This window comes from Euprymna scolopes, chromosome 12, assembly GCF_053919585.1.
Source record: "Euprymna scolopes isolate OS-2025 chromosome 12, ASM5391958v1, whole genome shotgun sequence".
Classification (NCBI taxonomy): Eukaryota; Metazoa; Mollusca; class Cephalopoda; order Sepiida; family Sepiolidae; genus Euprymna; species Euprymna scolopes.
The window spans coordinates 108,420,961-108,445,936 of record NC_136493.1 but is presented as its reverse complement, the minus strand read 5'-3'; the positions used below and the strand labels follow the sequence as shown (position 1 = coordinate 108,445,936).

The 24,976-nt window shown below is 34.8% G+C and overlaps 1 protein-coding gene across 1 annotated transcript in view; it reads left to right on the top strand.

Annotated features, from left to right (window-relative positions):
• The window catches only part of LOC145291449 (calcitonin gene-related peptide type 1 receptor-like), a 299,341-nt gene that overhangs the window by 131,802 nt on the left and 142,563 nt on the right, over positions 1–24,976 (top strand). The window contains exon 3 of the mRNA XM_080137306.1: positions 24,637–24,750. Coding sequence (XP_079993432.1) covers positions 24,637–24,750 — 114 coding nt within the window. The remainder of the gene's footprint in view (positions 1–24,636; positions 24,751–24,976) is intronic.

The window sequence follows — 24,976 nt, the reverse complement described above, 5'->3', positions numbered from 1 at the left end:
TCTCAGTTTATAAATTTTCAAACATTTTTCAATAGAATAAAAATTTAAACCAGAACAGTAGCAGACACTCGCCATAACGCAAGCGGACAACAGAATATAATGTGTTTTGAAAGAAACAGCTTACATTGTAAGCTTGTATATAATGATGTTTTTTCAGCTATTTAAACATGTAATCTATTTCGGCTTCAAGTAAACGTCTGTTAACAGGAGAGAAAACCAGCCGTTTTAGCGCCTTCCTTTTCTGAATTGTTTTTTCCCCACAATCTTTTATGTAATCGTGTTTATCCTTTTTTGTGATGTATTTCATTTAGTTTATTCAGTCGTAGATTTGTATATAATCGTGTTTTTTCCGTGGACTATTCGATTTCATCATACAGATGATATCGGGTAATCAGGCGAGAATACATACTGTTTCAGGTCTTTTTACGGTTTATTCGCGGATTGCCGCGCTCCTTACTGATGCAAGCGTCGATTTTCTAAATTACATTTAAATGAACTGCCCAAGACAATAAAAATGGCGGCCAACAGCTTTGCGCGTGTTATTTAAATTTTCAAACGATGGTTACTGATATTTTGCTTCTTTAATCGTATTGGCCAATGTTTTTTTTTCTCCTGTTCGATAAAAATCCTTCTGTAAATGCCATAAAGAAATGTTGGAATTGGAAGCTTAAAGGCAGTCACAAAGCGGAAGCACAAGGTCATGTGCGGCCCTTCAGAGATGAGTATGTACCTCCTCCAGTCATGCCAGGACAGGACAAGCCTGATGTAAAAAAAAAAAAAAAAATGATAAGCCCGCTACTAGCCTTGCACTGCCGGGCACAAAACCAAGGTCAGACTTGATCGATGGACGCTGATGAATACACATGGCCACACACACGAATACACACACACTCGCGCATATATATATATATATATATATATATATATATATATATATATATATATACATGTGTCTGTGTGTGTGTCTGTGTGTGTGTCTGTGTGTGTGTGTATGTATGCCACTAGTTTTATTGTTACCACAATTATATGCATCCACAAACTTTAAGTAAAGGTATTTGTAAAGGTTTTATTTTTAATTAATTTGGATCAAATAAGACATTTTTCAAACAAAATTAAATTTGATGACAATATAAAAAAATATTTGGAGTAGGAAATAATTGTATTCAATTAAGAATAAAATGAATTCTCCTAAAACAGTAAATTTATTTAAACAGTATGATTTCGATGGTTTTTATGCCAAATAGAACACAAAGAACTTATTAAAACATCAGAGAATACTACAGGGTTAGTTTTTGCAGATAAGACAAGTAAATGCGTCAACATTCTTTTCTAAGTTTATTGATCTAAAACAATGATTAATAAAAACTATGTTTGCAAAAATTGTTTTGCAATATTTATATAAATCTGATTATACGTTGTTTTTTTTCAAATATGAAATAAAATATTATTTAACATCCAATAAAAATAATTGTCCAATAAATGCCTGCCTATTGGCTGATAGAAAGGGCGCGGTGGATACTAGAAAGCTGATTGGTTAACTAAAATATCAATAGAAGATGAGCATATAAAAACGATAAATAACCACAAAATTCGGGCAGAAGCCTGAAGAGTCCTAGAGTGGATAAAACGCGGAATATTCAGTGTAACTTAATCGCCATATATACGTTATAAATTACTAACTAGCTCTACGTACGTATTGAGCACTTTTGAAGTAAATACTTTAAGTTTGCGCATAACTCTATACTTTCCTATATTAATTTATGTGAGTAAATTAAGTAGTTATATATAGGCCAGATGTTTGGGGGAGATATCAGATTTTTTTTTTATATTTATATGCAAAACTAGAAAACCAAATAACTATGATTTACTCATTTTATGGCTCTAAAAAAAGTGCCGATAATAGTCTATGGATGATAGATGAACCGCTTAATATTTGACGGTAATGCAAATATCACATAGCCCACTCCAGAATTTATATGAGTACCTTTCCAACAAGCCTTTATTTTTTGAATTCTGAACAATAATCGCTGAGATTTGGATATATATATATATATATATATATATATATATATATATATATATATATATATATATATATATATATAATGTAATGTTGAAATGTTTCTATATTGGTTCTATGTAATGAAACTATATTTGTAGTCTTTTTTTATTACAATCTAATTCTATGGTTAAAATTTTACGAGATTCGATAAAAAAAAACATCTATATTTCCATATCCATAAAATATGTTTTTAATGGCTACATTTGTATATATAGTGCACTGGCAAACCATCCTTACTTTTGCTGCTTTAGGATCAATTTTGCCAAGGGTTTTTTTTGTTGTTGCTTGATCCCTATGGCTTTATTATACCACTAATATATGCCATATTTAACTGAATAAACAACACACACACACACATATATATATATATACATACATATATATATATGTATATATATATATATATATATATATATATATATACTAGAAATGAGATGCCATGTTTTAGGAAGCTGAATAATAATCAGCAAATATTTCACAGTGTCATATGTTTATTGTCATAGAATTCGACGAAAGCACGCATTTTTGCAATCAAATCGATTTATTGCTAGCTCTAGTGAGAGAGCTATCGCCGTTTACTGGAAGCAATGACCGCATACCTCTCCGCAGTTTATTAGTCAGCAGTACATTGTAGTTTGCAGTGCACTGTAGAGAACGTAATGATTAAAAAATCACATATAATGGCTTAAACTAAAGTTTTAAATAAAAAAATAAAGTATCATGGTTCAATTGCGCTTTAAAAACATTCACTACGAATGCGCACCTATAATATCACAGAACCTACTGTTGATTTATATGCTGGTATTTTCAGCTTGTGTAGTAATAAAATTTATTAAATAAACTTTTAATTTTTGGCCGTATGAGATGTTAACTTTTGTCCAATTCGCCTGTTTCTTTTTTTCATCGAATTATGTGGATTATTGATTATTGATTTTATGGAAGATATCCGGATAAACATTCTATCTAATAACACTGCCGTATACATGAATGACATTTATATGAAACTGCATAAAAAATCGGTCATTTCATAGTCCATATGGAAAGAACTAACACTAAGAGATAAATTTCTTTTATACAATAATAAAAATACTACTACTACTAATAATAATAATAGTAATAATGATACTAATAATAATAAATACAGAAACATAATAAAATATATAAAAACATGGGTATCACTAGTAAAAGACTCATAACCGTTCATAGGGTTGACCAAAGAAGAACTGAGACAGCTCGGTAAGATCAGGAAACTCATTACCATGCATGATGCACTACCTCGTAAAGGACGATGTTGACCGACTCTTCGTGAAAAGGAAAGAAGTCGGAAGAGGACTAGTTTGAATTGAAGACTGTGTGCATGACACAAAAAAGAATTAGATAAATACATAAGGCAAACACGGAAAGGATAATCAAGGCAGCGAGAGACACTGAAAAATCGACAAAAAAGAAAACACTGAAATATAAGGATAAGATGAGAAAAGAAAAATGGAAAGAAAAACAAGCATATGGAAGATTAATTAGACATAAGATGAAAATAACAAAACACTTGGACAATGATGCGAAAAGAGCACGTAAGTTGAGAAATTGAATCCTTAATAAGCGCAGCACAAGAGAATTCGATAAGAACTAACCACATCAAAGCAAGGGTTGAGAAAACACAAGAAACTCGTAAATGTAGACTCTGTGTACAAGGAGACGAAACGATAAACCATATAGTAAGTGAATGCAGCAAACTGGCCCCCCAAAATACAAGAACAGACACGACCAAGTGGGAAGGGTAGTACACTGAGAATTATGCGAACAGCTGCATCTCGAATGCACAGACAAGTGGTTACGGAAATAAGTCCGCGACAGTACTTGAAATTGAGAATCACAAAATCCGTCATAGACCTAGAAACTGATAAACACCCATCCAAGCAAGAAGATCGGATGTCATAATAATCAACAAGAAAGAAAAATCCTCTCAAATTGTAGAATTTGCTATTCCAGCTGACCACAGGGTCAGTATTACAGAAAAGGAGAAACGGCGCACTGAGCTTGCCAAAGAGATGAAAGGCATATGGATGATGAAGAAAATTAAAATGATACCTATAATAAGAGGAGTACTAGGAACAATCCCGAAAAACTTTGTAAAAAATATGTGAGAAATTGAAATCAGAAGAACGACCTGAAAATTCAACGAACAAAAAAACAATAATGAAGCAGCTAAAACATTAAGAAAACCACTTGAATGTGGAGACTAACACATATTGAGCCATACAGCAGGTCAGATAAACTGTTGCAGAGGCAAAACATGAGAAAGCGTTACATAGAACGAAGAACATTGATGCTGCATATCAATAAGTTTTCTTACACCAACCCTATCCCTCCATCAGCAACTCAATGCCCCCCACACACAAAAAAGAGTGAGACCGATTAACCCAGTAAGGTAAAGGATGAAAGAAAGACCAAGGAGAAAGCACTGACCAGACCTCCGCTGGAAATGTGCGATGAGAACTGGGGCGTTTGGGAGGCTTACTGCCACTCAAATTTATTTTAAACCAATGGCCACTTCAGCGACTAGTGTTTGTATTAATTTATTGCTATCGCGAAAATAGAAATAACAATTAAAACAGACGAATGAGAGAATTAAAGGGAGATAATTAATGTTTTATTGAAACAGACGAGTGCCCTACAGTGTTATTTACATACGTGTATGTTATCTTTATGAGAGTAAAAGAAATAAGACTGAAATTAAGCAAAGAATGTATTGGAAGCCTGGAAAAACCATTAATTACAATAGAAAAATTCGAACATGAAAAGTAATATGATTAACCTTAAACATGGAAAAGCACAGGACTAGTTGTAAAAATTGGAAAAAATAGAACACATTCCAGTTAGAAATATAATTTTTAACTTAAAATATTGCAGCATTAATTTTAAAAAAAACAATTAAACATTATATAATCAATTCTTAATGCTGCAATATTTTAAGTTATAAATTTATTATATTTTTTACTAGAATATCTTGTCCTTTTCTTTTCCACTTTTAACGACTAGTCCTTTACATTTTCACGTTTACGCTTAACCATATTATTTTTCATGTTCGACATATTTTCGTCATTCTTTCTCACAATACGCTTTAAGACAACACGTTCTAAACACGGGTCTTCAAATACCTTATATCTTTATCAGATAGTGTTTCCCGATTTTTGATTAAGCATCCCAATTATTTGCATCAATTTCAAGTATTTTCACGTTGTTTTCGAGAACATTATAACTTTTTTATTGTTTACGTTGTGTGCGTTTTTTTTACCTACCTTTATCATAAGACGTTTCTTTAGTAGAATAATACATAAGATGTGTTTTCTTGACGCTGATGGCAGTTCCAAAGTTTTACCGTCCTCTGATAACTTGTGTATGTGCATATAAATGTTTCAGTTTCCACATTTGCGTTGAGACGTCAAGGGTTAAATTTTTTAGTTCGAAGCATAAGGTTCACCCGACCATAACAATTGTTAAAAGCATGCATCAGCATTAAAACTAAATATATAGGATATAATGTCAGAGCAAACGTATAATCTTGTTTCACACTGTTATCCACTTATATTGGATCAAACAGAGACACATAAAAGTTCACTCGTGCCAGTTATATTATGGTGTAACTGCTGAAACATCTTAGCAAAATCTGTAGTACAGCCTAGTTTTGTATAATTATTTTAAATTGCATTCGATTAATGGCATCAAAATGATGACTTAGATCGATATTTACTTAGTAAGCGTCAATACATAAGGATTGCCAACAAAACCGTACCATATACTCAAAGTAAAAATTATACTATATTCCCAAAGAAAAAAAAAACTAATGTTTATTGTTTATACCTGTCCTGGAAAGTGTGTGTATATATATATATATATATATATATATATATATATATATATATATATATATATATATATATATATGTATATATATATGTGTGTGTGTGGGTGTGTGTGTTTTATTTTTTATTACCGTTTTATCTGTTTAGTTACATATGTTTCGGATGTTGGACCATGTTTACGATCCAGCAGCCTCATCAGACCTTACAGAAATGATTATATATATATATATATATATATATATATATATATATATATATATATGCATATAAATATACACACATACACGTATATACATATACGTGGAGATATAGATCTCCGGTAAAGTACTGTTATACACATACATACATACACACATACATACATACATACAAACATACATACATACACATATACCCACATATACGCCTACACAATTATATAAATATACATATTCATAAAAATATAAATATACATACATATACAGACATTTATATATATATATATGTGTGGGGGGGCATGTGAATATGTATGCTAAGTAAACAAAGTAATGCTAGGATAAATAATAAATAAATATAGGGGTATAGTTAATAATGCGAGGTTAGGTACACACCCTGTAAGATATGTTTAAATACATGCTGTTGGTTTAATATTTAGGGGGTGTATGGATTTGCTTTGCTAATTAGGTAAGGATTAAGTTATAGTGGCTAAAAAAATTAATTACAAATTAAGAAGTGAAAGTAATAGAGATAGCAGGGGGAAGGGGGGGAACACGATGATTGTAAATTAAATGCGGTGAAGGTGTAGATGTGTTTAGGGGTTAATTTTCATTTTCTGAAGTAGTTTTTTTTTTGTGTGTATATTAGTTAAGTTTATATGTATCGGAGACATAAATGTAAGTAGTAAGAGTCATTAATAGGACTAGGATATTCATAATTAGGTCGTGTTTTATTTATAGTTATATGTTTAGTAGGATGTCTAGGAGTTCAAAGGTGATTTGACCGATATAGCGGGCCGTAAGGTTTTAAGGTTAAAGATTATGAGGGTAGTGGTAAAGTTCTAATGAGTCTGGGGGTCTTGTAGATCTGTTAGGGTCATATATATAGGGGTGGGCTCCCAACATGACATTTTGGGCGGTGGTTATGTTCAACCTTATTTTCAGTGTCAATTGCATTGCGGGGATAGGTATATATATACATATAAACACGTACACCCATATATATATATATATATATATATATATATATATATATATATATGTGTGTGTGTGTGTGTGTGTGTGTTTGTGTGTATGCGTATACCTAATTATATACTACATACATAATAATATATGCACACACATACACACAGAGATACACACGCACACACCCACACACACACACACACACCCATATATATATATATATATATATATATATATATATATATATATATATATATATATATATATATATATAAGAGAAACTAACTGTTTGACTTTTTGCCTATGAGTTTGAGTTCTTTGACTCGAAAACACCTGGGCTGATTTAATGAAATTTTACACGAATATACTTTATGCACCTGAAAATATTTTCAGATATAATTTGATCGGAGCGTCTTCGATAAGTATCCATAATCGATAATCGAACTAATCCGATGAAAAAACGCATAGGTGATTTTCCCCTAAGTGAACAGCTTACATATCCTGACATTACGAGTGCATTTGAGACGTTTCATAACCGCACAAGCTGAAAATCCCACATGCAAAATGAATAGTATGCACTTGATATGTCAGGTGCATGTTTGAATGTTTCTGTTTAAAGTACAATTGCATCGTAATAATTCATTTTTTCATTTTATACTTCAATTCAATCGATTATAACCGCACAAGCAGTAGAGTGATGCAAGACAACAGACATTAGGTTATTTAATATGAAAAGTGTGCGTTCAGAATGAGTCCGTTTTCGATGATAAGAAAGATATGGGAGTATGAAACATTTCTTGATCATCATTCAATCCAGGGCAACGTCGGGTATTCCTGTTAGTATATATATATATATATATATATATATATATATATATATATATATATATATATATATATATATATATATATATATACACTTCAGAATAAGGAAATAAAAATATATCTACTGGAATGAAAATCCAGTGATTTTCGGTCTTACAAAATATTATTAAACGTAATCTTTTAAAAATAACAATCCCAGCTAAATAAAAAAAACGCTCAATATTAAAGACAGAGCAAATGAATAAAAAATTTAGGTATTTAAATGTTATTATTTGAAAAAGGTTCATCTTTAAATAAAGAATGATTTATTGTTTGAAAATAAAGAATACAATTGAAAAAAATCTATTAGCTTAACCCATGAGTTTTCGGTACTTATTAATCTCCTCAAGGGAAAATATTAAGTAATGTTTATTTTGCTTATGCAATCTTTTTTGCGTAATATTCTTTCTATGATAGGCTCATAAGAGAACTCCTTTAGGGAATGAAATCAGAATCTTATAGCATCCAAGCTGCGCCCCTCAACGTTCCATCCCGGGTTTAACCCTCTTCTTGATCAATGGTCTCCCAAACCCTATTTTTTAGCTCATTCGAAGATTATTATGCAGGCGACATTACCATCTATGGCAATACTTCAAAGGACGACAATAATCAAAGCCTTTCTAATTCTATGTGTTCTGATGTCAACCACGAGCTGTAATTAAGAAAAAGTTTATCTCTTTTCATCATAATCGGATGAACCTTATCAGGACTAAATTCAAATAAACGACTATTTTTAATGAGAAGCTCCATGTCTTGCCAAGCTTCCTTCACTGACTAATATTGCTCATCTGAAATGGAACACATACATCAAATGTATGTTTCCAAGATCGTTGGAAAAACTATTAGATCATACTACCGCTTTACTTTCTGCATGCCGCTGCAAACTTCTATTAGTATGAGAACTAATTTCGTCCCAAATCGGCGTACTGTTGCTGGATCTGGGCAAACGCTGCTCGTCGCGCACTATCCGGCCTTGATATAGTGAAAGTCGGTTTCAAAATTAGTAGTCGATGACCTTGTGTCTTCCCTTCAACCTCATTCAAACAGAAGAGACGTTGCGAGCTAGTCTTTTTTCAATCGTTTTTGTTTTCATTCCAAGTGGTCGTCTGAGCTTTTATTTAGGGCCTCTATTTGCCTAACTGTCTCCAAACACACTCGAATAGGTAGAACTATTTAAAATTTATAAAATTTGCCCACTCTCTTGATATAAAGACATATTTCATGAACTAAGCTTCCTTCCTTGAAGTAACCGTCTTTGGAACACATTTCGACTGGCATGCTTCCCGGCCCACTACAATATAGTAGCTTTCAAGTCCAGTATGAATAATTTCTTGTTTAGCCGCCCCATAAAAAAGATAAAATACTACTCAATTGTAACCATTAAGGATAACTACATTACCACCTCACAAACACTTAACCTTTATCGTCGAGTGACCTTCAGGCCTTTATATGTAGGCACTCACTTGTATAAAGGTATATAGTTTTCTCTGCCCTCTTTTATATGTGTCATGATGAGTGTTTAAATGCGCGCATTAATTTTAATATATTCTTCAACTTATTTCTGGCTGAAGATAGTTAACTGTAGGAAACAAATTAGAGGTCTCTTTTGTCAAAATTGTAAATCGTCGGTAAAAATGGTTTTCTCATTTTCTGCATTATATACGTATATATATATATATATATATATATATATATATATATATATATATATATATATATATATATATATATATATACTTTATAATTTTCATTTCGATACTTTTTTGTGACTAAGAGGTCCGCTTGAAATATAAAAAAAATAACAATAAAAATATTAAATCCCAGAATTAACATCGTTTTTCATGCCTCATAACCTTTAAATCACTATCCTAGGATCATAAGTCGACTTTATATATATATATATATATATATATATATATATATATATATATATATATATATATATAGGAGATAAGTCACAGATGAAAGATCATGTGAATTATCCTGTCAGATATTGCATTAAAGTAATAATTTAAGGATGACCCTAGCAAAAAAAAAAAGGTAAAACTCAATAATTAAAGCATTAATTGTTAAAGTAAAATTCTGTAAATCCAAATATAAACATATATATTTAAGTTAAGAATTTATTTCTTGAAACAAGGAATATATAGAGAAATTATGGTATGGCACAAGGGCGTACTTCACAAGAGTTCCAGCTACGATATCACTGGTAATGTATTCTCAATCATTAAACCATTTCTCTCCGATAGGTCCATTAGAGTAGTGGTTAATGGACAGAAATCAGAGGCCCATAGTATTAATGCTGGAGTCCTTCAGGAGTCCATCCTGGGCTCAACTCTCTTCCTGATCTATATCAATGATCTCCCAAAAGAATACTTAAATCATTCGTTGACATCTATGCTGATGACAGAATCATCTATGGAAACACATCAAAGGCTGTAAATGAAAAGGTTCTCTCTAATTATCTCCCTTCTGATCTTGAGTGTGTGGTACAGTGGGGGAAGAGGTGGCTGATTACTTTTAATACATACAAAACCAAGCTTCTATTTATACCTCATCAACGCTTTGATCCATATCTGATATGATATTGAAATGGATGGCTCTTTTCTTGCGGAGGTTCCATGTTTTGACAAGCTTCTGGGTTTGACCTTTACTCCTGATCTGAAATGGAACAAGTATATCAGGTCTGTTACCAAGGATGCTGGGAAAATTGTGGTATCCTTCTAGCGCTCCCGAAGATATCTCACTACTGATGCAATTCTCTATCTGTATAAAAGCCAAGTACGTCCAAGGATGGAGTACTGCTACCACATTTGGACAGGAGCTGCTAAAAACAGCCTATCCTGCCAGAGTACAAAATAGACTTCGTAGCTTAGTGAGGTGCCCTTTTCTCATCCCTTCAGCCCCACTCCCACAGAACAGACGTTGCAAGCCTGTCCTTGTTTTATCGTTATTTTCATTGCAGGTGCTCGTCTGAGCTCCAATCTCTCGTCCCCCGCTCGCCAATCTTTCACGAGAAACACCCGTCTGGCTGAAACTACTGTCAATAATTTTCCCCACTCTTTATCTGTGTCTAAATCCAAACGTAGATCTCACGAGCAGAGCTTCTTTTTAAGAAGTGCACGACTGTGGGACTCCGTTTGTCTATTTCCCACCTGACTACAACTTGGATGTCTTCAAGTCCAGAATAAACAATTTCCTGAGAAACCGCCCTTAAGTAAGACACTCTATCATATCCCTAATACTAATGATTACTACAATAATATATCATTGTTTACTGTACATGCAATAACCCTTATCCCTGAGTGGCCTCAGAGCTTTGATAAGTAATGCCCTCCATGTAAAAAAAAGATATATGTTTATTTCCTTAATCCATGGATTTTCAATTGACTTGCCGCTGACTGTTACTTTAAAGACGTTACTGCTACTACTTATAGGGACGAATCTGTCCGTGATGCATTTATACGTAGTCTCCGGTCCTCAGTAATACGTACTAGACTACTTGAAACTGAAACGATAACTCTCAAAGAGGCTACTCAATGTAATAGGGCTTTAGAACAAGCTCACTTTAATCCTGAATCATACGCTTCCCCGATTGGAGCAGACGCGGCTACTACTACTACTAATACTACTACTACTACTACTAATTTTATTAGAACTAACAATGTGTCTACTGATCATGCCGAGGAGGACGCTATTACTAAAATTTCTGATTCTACTGGTTCTCGTATGGAGTGTGACTCTGTACAAGTTTCTGCTGCCCTTTCTGCTCATAGCAAGTGTTATAACTGTGGAGGGAGACATCACTTTAAGGATGATCGCCGTCATTGTCCTGCCCGCGATAAGGTATGTCGAAACTGTGGTAAACTCGGGCATTTTTCCAAAGTTTGCCGTACTACTATGCTGACAGCTTCATGTTCTATTCTGCTATTATGGTAGTCCATGCTAAAGGTGGTGATAGGTGCCCTCCAATTACTAAAATTGTTGAATTAAAAGGGGAAAAATAACTGCTCTCATAGACACCGGCAGTTCTGATAACTTTATCAGTTCTCGTATTGTAAAAACAATGGAGCTGTCTACTTCAAAACGTAATTCCGTAATCTCCATGGCTTCATCCGCCGTTTCCATCAAACTATCGGAATATTGCATGGAGAACATTTCCTTCAATGGTTGTGAATATAAAGAAATTACTTTACAGTCCTTCCTGATTCCTGTATGGATATAATACTCGGAGTGCCTTTTTTTAAAACTACATCAGAGTATCATTATTTCTTTTGGTGAACCTCAAGATATTCTAAAAATATGCGGCCTAACCAAGATCAGCTGTTACCCTGTGAAACTGTTTCGAAACTTAACCCCTGACTGCAATCCTATTTTACTAAATCCTGAAATTACCGTGGGGAGAATGCTCGATTCATTGAAAAAGAAATTCTACAACTGCTTGAGGATGATATAATTGAAACTAGTTATTCAGCATGGCGTGTTCAAATTGTTGTGACTTCGTCGCCTAATAAAAAGAAACGATTAGTAGTTGATTTCTCCCAAACTATTTACCGTCTAACCCTACTTGATGCATACCCTTTGCCTCGGATTGAGGATCTCGATAACTAAATAGCCCAATATCGTCTACTTAGTACAATTGGATTATACAAAGCGTACTACCAGATCGAAATGTGTCCCGAAGACCGGCCCTACACGGCCTTTCAAACTGGAAATCGTGTGTACCAATGCAAACGAATACCCATGGGTTGCATTAATGGGGTTTCTGCTTTTCAACAGTTTATGAATTCTTTCATTTCTGACAGCAAATTATCTGGAACTTTTTCATATATAGATGATATTACTATTTGCGGTAAAACTCAGGAGGAACATAGTGTTAATTTAGAATGTTTTTTAAAGGTTACCTTGACATATAACCTCGAAATAAACCGAAAAAAATCAAAGTTTTCACTTCATTTCATCAATTTGCTTGGGTACCAAATTTGTAACGGGGCTATGCAACCAGATCCTGGGTATTTAGACCCTCTTTTACAAATGCCTCCTCCTTCCAATTCAGATTCGTTAAAGAGGTATCTTGGAATGTTTTCGTACTACACGAAATGGATACCTAAGTATTCATACAAAATTCGTCCACTAGTCGAAAATAAAAACTTTCCCATTTCTCCTATAGTTATCAATTCCTTTGGAAAACTTAAGAAGGGTGTTAACAGATCGTCTCTAAAAGTTATTGATGATGAATTACCATTTACTATTGAAACCGATGCCTCAGAAAAGACTATCGAAGGCACTCTCCTACAGGCTTTTTTTACTCGATCGCTAAACACATCTGAAATACGACTTCATATAGTCGAGAAAGAGGCTTATGCCATAGTCGAGTTCGCCAGTAAAATGGAGGGATCTCCTGGCTGGGAAAGACTGTACTATTGTAAAAAGACCAGACAGTTGGATATTTCATGTGTAAACCTGCTAACAGAGGAAAAATTAAAAATGATAAAATCATAAGGTGGAAAATGTAAATTCTCCCGTTCTCATACGACATAAAACACCGTCCCGAAAGTGAAACCATTGTTGCTGATGCATTATCGAGAGTATGTGGTGATGTTGCTTCTTCCTTGAAGGAACTAAAGTTACTACACAATTCATTAATACATCCTTGAGTACAGCACTTTTGGCATTTTTTTAGGTCACGAAATATGCCATATTCAATAGATGAAGTCCGGCGTGTGATATCTGAATGTACGATTTGTGCCAAAATAAAACCTAAATTCTTCGATTCTACAAATAATACACTGGTCCGTTCTAGTGCTGCCTTTCAGCGCCTCTCCATGGGCTACAAATGACCTGTCCTGGTACCTTTGACGGGATATCGTTACATATTTACTGTCGTCGATGAATACAGTCAATTTCCTTTTGTCCTTCCCTTGACTTGCTTGGTCTAAGCAAACCGCAATCCAGTGCCTGGCAAATATTTTCTCCATATTCGGAATTCCCTCATTTATCCATTCCGATCGAGGAACTTCGTTTATGTCGGAAGAATTTTAAAAAATTTTGATGCGACTTGGAATTGGATCCACTACTGCATACAGCCCAAGATGCAATAGTCAATGCAAGCGCTACAACGGCATTATTTGGAACACTATACGATTGATCCTTAGCACTTTGCTGGATGTTCTACAGGATGTTTTAAATGCTATTCGCTCCCTTCTGTGCACTACTACAAAGTCAAATCCCCACGAACGCATGTTCAACGCATGTTCTTCTATTGGTACTGCTTTACGAGTTTGGCTCTGTGACTCTGGGGAGGTATTATTAAAACGGCTTGGTAACAGGAGCAAATATGATCCGATTGTCGAGGTAGTGGAACTACTCGGAGCTAACCCTACACATGCAAGAATACGACACAATGATGTCCGGGAACTTTCAGTAGCGCTGACACATCGAGGTCGCTTTCCACGCTCTGATAGACCTCAAAATCCTGCTTAAATGATTCAACCCGGCGTTGCAAATACAGATCTAAGTCAGTTGACCGAAACTAGTACTACACACAGAAGAGACGTGGCGAGTCTATCTTATTTTACCGTTATTTCCATGGCAAGAGCTCGTCTGAGTTCCAATCTCTGGTCCCCTCTCGCCAATTTTCACAATAAACACCCGTCTAGCTGAAACCATTGTCAATAATTTTCCCCTCTCTTTAAATGTGCCTTAATCAAAACGTGGATTCCATGAACAAAGTTTCTTTCTTAGAACTGAACGCATGTGGAACTCTTCACCGCTTGCCTGCTTCCCTCCTGACTTCAACATAGCTGTCTTCAAGTTCAACATAAACAAATTCATGATGAACGGCCCCCTTAAGTAATGACACTTTAACAGATCTCCAATACTAATGAATACTGCAACACTATCGCATTGATTACTGTACACAAAATAACCCTTATTTCCGAGTGGTTTCTAAGCCTTGAAAAGTGGTGACTTCCATGCAGGAAATAAAGCTTAGAACCACCGTTTACTTTTAACGCCAACGTAATATATATATATATATATATATATATATATATATATATATATATATATATATGTGTGTGTGTGTGTGTGTGTGTGTGTGTGTATGTGCGCGCGTGTGTGTGTGTGTGTGCGCGTGACTTCCGATTTCTATTTAAAAATAAAAAGAATAATCCATTTGTGCAATTATTGATTTTTTGCTGAAACTACAAATGCGAAGTCTGTGATGTGTTGAACTTAGTAAGTATTTTTCTGGAATGTAAAGGGCATTTTTTATTATTTCGTGTATCTATCATCAAATCCCCAGAATTTTTGATATATATATATATATATATATATATATATATATATATATATATATATATATATATATATATATATATATATATACGAGAATATCTGGAATTGAGATCAAGGTGTATAATTTAGAAAATGGCTTTATATGATATGCGGTGCAGTTTGTAATCTACAAAAGAATAGAATTGGAAGAATATTCAAATTGCATTCCAGTCTACTTTTCATTTTTGTCATTCGTGATCAATATATAACCTGATATCTAATGTGATCGCATTAAATCACAGGATTTTACTTGCTCTGAAAAACAATTTTAAAATCCGCGAACACAAATGGCCCATTATGTTTTGAATCCGTGTTTCTGTAGGCTGGAAAACAGAAGACGATACTGAGGCCTTTCTAATTCGGAAGGAATTAATTTCATGAGAGAAACATAAAAACTGTATTTTGCCTATTTTCCAGTATTATAAATGCATTCAGAGGATTGCGTGCTAAAATGCGTTTCCATGTTCTTGCAGATTACATCTGAAAGATTTATTTGTCATATCACTGATTGACTGCATGTTTCCCGTTGATGAGATGGAAACTGTCAAATGAATGATTTTTCTGACAAAGGGTGAAGAAAAAGCTGCTTAAAAGGTCGGTAGTACTTGGTGAATAGTAGTCTGAGATATCGGATATTTTTCTGTCTCTATGTCTAACCTTGTGGCCATGTCACTAGTAAGGGTGCTGGAGGTAAACGTTTTGTCTGAGTTGACGTTATCCGCCTGATAGTCAGGGACTCGAACCTTGGATTAACCACTAAGGAGGCTGGTCTATCATCAGGCGCAACGTACTGGGACTGCTGTATTGCCATTTGGTGAATGGATTCTGGACCATACAGTGGTCTATGGTGGGGCCTCTCGATGTCATACTAGTGGGGAATTGTTATGGTTTTACCTTTTCATATGTTACAAAAAAATTGTCGTGTCTTTTTCTCTCTTATTTTCACTCTCCATCCTGCTCTAACGAAGTATGCCGACCTGTTCCAAAAAATCACAAAAGCTCAACATGAAATATCTTCAGAAAAACTCGAATAAATCTAGAACCCCATTTTTCAACGTAGACTCCTACTACCAGGTATTCTTCTCCAACATCAGAGGTTTACGTTCCAACATTCCAGAGGTTGAAAACCAATTACAGGAGACGAAACCGGGCACATTCTTTCTAAGCGAAACTTCCCTAGATGAGTTCACACTTAATGGATACTCTGACTTAACAGCAAAATCATGGGCATTGAATATGTGCCTACATTAAAGATGACTTCCCGTGTGGCAGGGATATCTCTAGAGAAGATCCTAATTTACCCAATATGTGCTTCCGCGTTGCACTTGCTTACACCACTGCATTTATATTTGCCCTCTATCGGCCCCATAACAGCGGAGTTACTCTCTTTAAGAGTATATCTGAGAAAATAGACCACCTCCTGTCTACACATCCCTCGGCTAACATCCACATATGTGGTGAATTCAACGTCCATAACGTGGACTGGCTGACCCATTCAATTAAGACAGACGGTTTTGTCATGATTTTGCCATTGCTTATGACCTCACTCAGATTGATCGCGAACCTACCCTTGTGCCCGATACTACCGGTCAATATGCAAGCCTCCTCGACTTTTTTCTCACCTTCCCCTGAGCTATGTTCATGTTTCGTTCATTCTCCTCTAGAATACTCCGACCACTCCGTCGTATCAGTTAAGATGAAAAATGAAATGTAATAAGTCCCCAGACGTACCTCTCCACCGTACTGTATACCGATACTCTATGGCTTACTGGGATAGCTTCCGTACATTCATAGCTGATCTACCTCTGCATTCCATGTTTAAAAAGATGTGTCCTCTATAGAATAAGGTCTGGCCGAATGGCTGATTGTAGGCATAGACCGATTCATACAATCTAAAAACTTCCAACAAAAACCTAACAGCCAGCCATGGTTCTCCCCATAATGTGTTGCTGCTATCGCGCACAGATTACCTTTTTCCATAACTACCAACATAATAGATGCACTGAGACTAAAGCTGCTTTTAGGACTGCCAGAAACCACTGTAAAAGAGTAATAAAAATGCAAGAGAGCTATATGCCCAGTCTGTTAAATCCAAAGTAGCTGATCAGCGGCTTGGTTCCCACCAGTTTTGACAAATAACAAATAGGATCATGAACAGAAGTGTGCGTTCTATCCCAACCATTATCAATGAGCCAGAGGTCATCTCGTCAGCATCAGACAAGGCCAAACTATTTGCAAAGAACTTGGCAGCTAATTCTATCCTATGCGACGAATGTCAGCAACTTCCTATATTTCCTCCTATAACACAGAACACGCTAGGTAACATAAAAATATATGTGCATGAAGTCGTCAGCTAATCAAGAACCTTCATTCCAGTAAAGCAACTGTCCCTGACGCTATCCCAGGTATAGTATTACAAAAGCTTCAACCAGAATTTGCTCCCATACTTACGAAACTGTTTAAGCGTTGCCTTAAGGAGAAGTGCTTTCCGACACCTCATAAGTAATCCCTGTATTTAAGAATTCAGGTGATAAGTCATGCCCCTCTCAGTACAGATCAATAAGTCTTCTGTGTGTTATGAGTAAGTTGCTTGAATCCATATTAAATAGAGAAATAGTAAACTACCTCAGCAGAAATTACATTCTTAGTGACACACACTATGGTTTCCGTTCTGCAAGATCTTCCGCAGACGTGCTAACGGTTATATCTCGCAGGATTAGTGAATCTCTTGACAACGGCTTCCTTTCTAGGGCAATTGCTCTTGACATATCAAAGGCCTTCAACAAGGTATGGCATAAGTGACTACTTCACAAGATTTCCAGCTGCGGTAGAACTGAAAATGTTTTCTCAATCATAAAATTATTTCTCTCCGATAGGCACATAAGAGTAGTGGTCGATGGACAAAAATCAGAAGCCTTCAGTATTAATGCTGGAGTCCTTCAAGGGTCAATCCTGGACCCAACTCTCTTCCTGATCTACATCAATGACCTCCCTAAACACATACTTAAATCATTCCTTGTCATCTATTCTGATGACACGACCATCTACAGCAACACATCAAAGGCTATAAATGATTAAGTTCTTTCTGATTCTTTCTCATCTGATCTCGAGCGCGTGGTCCAGTGGGGGAAGATGTGGCTGGTAACCTTTAATTCATCTAAAATCAAACTCTTATCTTTATATCATCAGCACTCTGATCCCCATCTAGCATCAATTGAAATGGATGGCTCTCGTCAAGGAGAAGCCCCATGTTTTAACAAGCTTCTGGGTTTGTCCTTTACTCCTGATCTGAAATGGAACACGTACATCAAGTCTGTTGCCAATGTCACTGGGAAAATGGTGGGATCCTTTTACCGCTGCAGAAGATATCTCACTACTGATGCAATTCTCTATCTATATAAAAGCCAAGTACGTCCAAGGATGGAATACTTCTGCCCTATCTGGGCAGGAGCTGCTAAAAACAGCCTACCCTGCCTTCACAGAGTATAAAAAGACTTCGTGGCTTAGTGGGGGATGCCATTTGTTCTTCCCTGCAACTTCTCTCCCACAGAAGAGATGTTACGAGCCTGTCATTGTTTTATCGTTATTTCCATGGCAGGTGCTCATCTGAGCTCCAATCACTGCCCCCTCGTCATTCTTTCACGAAAAACACCCGTCTAGCTGAATCCACTGTCAAAAATGTTCCCCACTCTTTATCTGTGCCTAAATCAAAACGTAGATTCAGTGAACAAAACTTCTTTCTTAGAACTGCGCGGCTGTGGAACTCTGTTCCGTCTGCCTGCTTCCCACCTGACTACAACTTGGACGTCTTCAAGTCTAACGTTAACAAATTCCTGATGAACCGCCCCCTTAACTAGATACTTTATTAAATCTCCACGCTAACGTACTGTACTTGCAATAACCCTTATCCCTGAGTGACCACCGTGTAAAAATAAAACAAAAACAAACAAACGTACAAGATGCTTAACAGTCTAGTTCGGCGCAAACTGCATAAGCATATACTGTCTTACCAATAGCCATGAAATACTGTAGAATAACGCACATTTTTATCTTTATAATTTCTACTTGTCTATAATTAGCAACAGCAACGACATTTAGATGAAAGATAGTAAAAATACTTTTCAATACAACCACGATGCATACAAAAACATTCAGAGCGTGACACAAAATTTACCATATTACGTCATGATTTTATGTGGCGACAAAGATCTGTTACACGTTATGTTTTTTTGGTTATATCTTCACGAAGATTAATACTAAATGTCTAATTAAAATCAGAAGATACTGATAATACATAAAAAAGCAGTACATCAGGAGAGTCGAGATATTAAAAAATGCTAAAGTTAAAGTTCACCTTACTTCATATAAATTATGTTATCTTTAAGAAATGGTATTTTATGCTAGATGACCGCTGTTTTCATTTCTTGACACAGGGATTTATTGTCCTGAACCCTCAGAAATAGAAATCACTGTTGTCTTGTGTATGCGTGTTTTTACCAGGCTGTCATTTTTGAAATAGTTTAAGAAATAATTACTCTACTGTCTCAGCAGATATAAAGACTCAGCTATAAAAAGTAAAACTGATCCGATTTCTTCGTTTTACACTTCTCTCTAATTATGGTTTAATAGACAGTTTTTCCAAAAAAAAAAAATAACATTTTATTTGTTTCTTAGTTTCGTTAGAGATTTTAAGTTTTACAGAATGTTAGACAAATTTCTGATGAATTAATACCAAATATGTTCATTCTGATATAATATTTAATGCTTCATAGTATAAATAACTTCAAAGTTTTATTCAGACCTTAAAGGTGTGTTTCATATACGACTAGCTTAAAAATAATTTTGTATTGGAAGACGTGTTTTTTACATGGTTGTCACCACTTATCAAGGCCTCGAAGCCACTCATTGATAAGGGTTATTGCGTGTACAGCAGGTTATTATTGGAGATTTGATAAAGTGTCTTACTTAGGGGGGGGCGGTTCATCAGGAATTTGTTAATGTTGGACTTGAATTAGGTGGGAAACAGGCAAACGGAACAGAGTTCCACAGGCGTACACTTCTAAGAAAAAAAGTCTTGTTCATGGAATCTACGTTTTGGTTTTGGCATAGATAAAGAGTGGGGAACGTTTTTGAGAGTGTTTTCAGTTAGACGGGTATTTTTTCGTGAAAGAATGTACAAGGGGGTACCAAAGATTGGAGCTCAGGCGAACACTTGCCATGGAAATAACGATAAAAAAATACAGGCTCCTAACGTCTCTCCTGTGGGAGAGAGGTTGCAGGTAAGAGACAAGGGCATCCCCCACTAAGCCACGAAGCCGATTTTGCACTCTGTGAAGGCAGGATAGGCTGTATTTAGAAGCTACTTCCCAGATGCGGCAGCAGTACTCCATACTTGGACGTAATTGGCTTTTACATAGATAGAGAATTGCATCAGGAGTGAGATATCTTCTGGAGCAGTAGAAGTATCATGCCATTTTTCCAGCGACGTTGGCAACTGATTTGATGTACGTGTTCCATTTCAGGTCAAGAGTGGTCAAGCCCAGAAGCTTATCAAAACCTGGAGTTTCCACTAGACGAGCATTAATACTGAGGACCTCTGATTTCTGCCCATCAACCACTACTCTTATGAGCCTATCAGAGAGAAATGATGTAATGATTGAGAAAACATTACCAGATATACCGCTTATACTTACGTTTTCTCAGTTTAAATGACACGTTATAAAACTAGATCCAGCCAAAATCACGACCGCTATGCTGAATGTGTTCCAAAATGATCGATTAATTTCGAGTGTCATTCCAAAAGTAAAGTGTCCTATGTTGGGCCATTAAAAAGGACAATCTTTTGTGGCCCAGACTTTTTTACCTACATAATTTCCACTATTTCAAACGCAATTTTGTGAAGAGTTCAACAACCGTCTTTGCTTCTGACGCACGGGTATGGCATGCGTTTTTCTTAGGTCACGAATGCATAACTTTATTTATCATAATAATGTAATTTGAAATACTTCTGATCCATTTAAACAGAATAAATACTAGAAGACATTATATTTATAACTGCATTAGTAATGAACTCTATTCATACATATAGGAACCTGCGTACATTTATAAAGCTGTATAGTTAGAGAAAACAAATCCTATCACGTGAATTTGCTATCGTAATACTAATTAATTATTTTTGACTATTTTTCGTTTCACACTATGTCTGAACTCAATCCAATACTACAACCCTTTCTACTCCCAACCGCCTTGTGCATGATACAAAACAGCATCCGTTCTAAATTAAGAACTCATATATACTTTTGAGATGGTATTATATCTAGATCATGTCATTTCCGTAATTAATGTACTGACCTATAATTAATATCTATATTTAAACAGAATATAAAGTTGCAAGCTATATATTTACATTATAATGTGCTACTTTATCTATATATGTCTGAACATGCAGATCACCTGATCTGGAATTTATCATTAATTGCAAAGGCTAGAATAACAAGCAGTTTTCCCTTACCAAACAGCTAAACCAAACATAATATGAATTAATATTTGCAGATACAGAAGTAGAGTAATACAAACTTTTTACTTAAATAACAAGATTTGGCATGAAATTATCGGCAAAGTCTTTCTATTCTGTTAAAGTCTTCCGCCAATTTTGGGCCTAAACACCTCACATATTAAATGTAGATTACTTGGACTTGGATCAAATATTTTAATTTGATTTGAACAAAAAATAAATGTAACGTGTCAAAATTGGAGTCAAAATCAAGAAAATTTGACCTCTGCCGTCTCTACCAAAGTACTCCGCCAATTTCTGTTCCAAATATTTGAAATTGTACATAAAAATATATTCCGAGAAAGGGCAAGCTTTTTTTATAGGTTCGGGTCGAACATTTGAATTGCGAAGGGGTCTAAGTTCAAAAGATTTGACTTCTGCGGTGTCTAGGTAAATTCTCATAGGGTCAAACATTGGGAATCTATACATTACGGGTATACAAACATGTGGCAAGCATTTTAATCAGTTTTGGAGCGAGAATTCGGTGCTAAAAGATCAAAGTAAAAAGAGTTGACCTTTGCAGATTCTACCAAATTCGTCTGCCTATTTTGGACCTAAGACTTGAAATATTAGATGAAGGTAACTTCGACGTGGGTAAAACTTTGTATTTTGATTTGAGTCTAAAGCCATGAATGTAAAAGGGGGTGAAAATTGGGGTCAGATTTTTAAAAAATGGACTCTGCGTCTCAACGAAATTACCGAGACACATTTTGGTCTAAACATTTGAAATCTTTATTAAAGTGTATTCACACGTAAAGCCAGTTATGAACAAGCCAGGCTGAACTGCTAGTTATTAAAATACTAATTGTACAGCAGCTTGGTCGTTCGTTGTTTTCCTGGATTTTTTAAGGTTAGAAGATTTTTGCGGCTCTTAAGGGCGTCACTTACCATTAGTCACTTCAAGATTCTTTCAGTTCTGGCCGAAAATCCACCTAAAAGATGGAAAAACCTGTCAACACAAGCATGTATCAAGAAGTGTGGATTATCTGACACAAGCAATTACCACTTTAAACAATTAAGTTTGTGATTAGTTCATGAATACGCTCACTCTACTGTAAAAGAAAACTAGTAGGAAAATCAATTTTAAAATGAAAATATTTTATCAAGCCAAGCTTCCTAAAGTGCGAAAACAAACTGTGCCTACTTTATCACTCACTTGTAATCGTGCGACTTGATTCGTGAGAACAAGGCTTGCCTTGTGTCATACATGCGGCACAAACATTGGAAGCAGAGTATAACTGGACAAATGTATGATCTTCAACGCGTCAGACACTTAAGAGTTCATCCTATGCATGCACAGTTATGTATATAAATATATATGATGGTTATAATAGAAATAGTATTCCAATAAAAAAGAGAAAAAAGGTACAAACTATGTTATGTGTTCATCAACGTTTTATCATTATTTCGAAACTTCCTCTGAATGAATGAGATCTCATTCTTCTGAAGAAAGTCTCAAAATAAAGACGAAACTTTAATGAACACATAACTTGGTTTGTTTCGTTATATATATATAAATATATATATATATATATATACATATATATGCATATGTGTGTGGGTGAGTATGTATAAATGTCTATATATGTATGTGTACATATGTGAACATATGCAGATATATATGTATGTAAATATCTGTATGTATGTATAAATATATTTGGATATATATACATATATATATATATATATATATATATATATATGTATATATATATATATATATATATATATATATATATATATATATATATATATATATATATAAATTGTCGCCGGATGAGTTGGATCATTAGGTTGGAATAAATGATTAATTGCTTGGGTTATCTCTTACTTTAAGACTTCTTTTCATAAATACCCGCCTGAACGAAGGAAATCAATAATGATCTCTTGCATATGTTCCATAAGCCGCACTTTTCTACTATGAAAACTGTCACATTCATTTCGAATATGATAAAGTAATTTTAAATGCTTGAGGCGGTTCTCATTATAAGTGTATAAATACACAATCTGTAATCTCAATCAAATTGACATCTGGTATATGGAGCTTCTTAGAAGCGAGATCGTACGTCCTTATTTGATTCACCACGTTTAATTGTACTCCAGGAAATGTGTAATATGCGAGTACAATTACAGGAATATGTACCAGGTCGTACTAGACATATTTTTATTATGTTTTTCTTTTGTTAGCTTGATTTTACGGCATATCAAGCATTGTTACGAAATTGTATGCTGAAATCGTACGTATATGTGGTATTCAATATAGATATCTTTTATCTGTGTTTGTACACTTTATACACAATAGTTGACTCATAGAGGTTGAACGTGAAAGTAAAAGCAACATTGTCGTCGTCTCGCAACCAGCTCAGCTTCTATTTTCCTTATGCTTACGCATCTCATTTAGACATTGGGAGATTCTAGTTATTTGTTAAATGTTGGATCTAGGGATGAGAAGGACCCAACGCAAGGCTGAGAATTGATGTACCTACTAGCTTTTTTGTACAGCAGACTGAGCATATTCATGGACTAACTACAACTTAGTTGTCTAAAATGGATATATATATTGGTGTGTGTGTAAATGTGTACAAACGTACATATATATATTATTCATTAATATTTATATATATGTATATATATATATATATATATATATACGTGTGCACACATAAACATAAATCAATAAAGAAAACGATTTTCAAATAAAAATATTTAGTAGTGCAAATCGCTTTTTAAAATTTTATATGCTTTTTGTTTGTCATTATTGATTACTTTATTTTATTTGTTTTCATTGTTTTATAGGAAAAGTGTATTGTCCAAGTAAATTTGATGGGTTTGGATGTTGGAACTATACGGTAGCTGGCAAGCAAGCAATTATTCCATGTCCTGAGCATCTTCCAGGTTTCAATCCCAATCGTAAGTATTTTGGTTTACATCTCTTTATGAACATATACCGGACTAAACAGATTTAGAAACAGAATTAACGTAAAGAAACCTATATAACTTTTCCCTTATTAAAATTGTTTGTTTCTGTGATTGTTGGGTTGTGTGTGGAGGGGGATAAATTGGTAGTATGTGTCTACTTTTTTTACCGTAAACATAAAACATTTTCCGTCAAGCGATGTTGACAAAGGCGTACGGA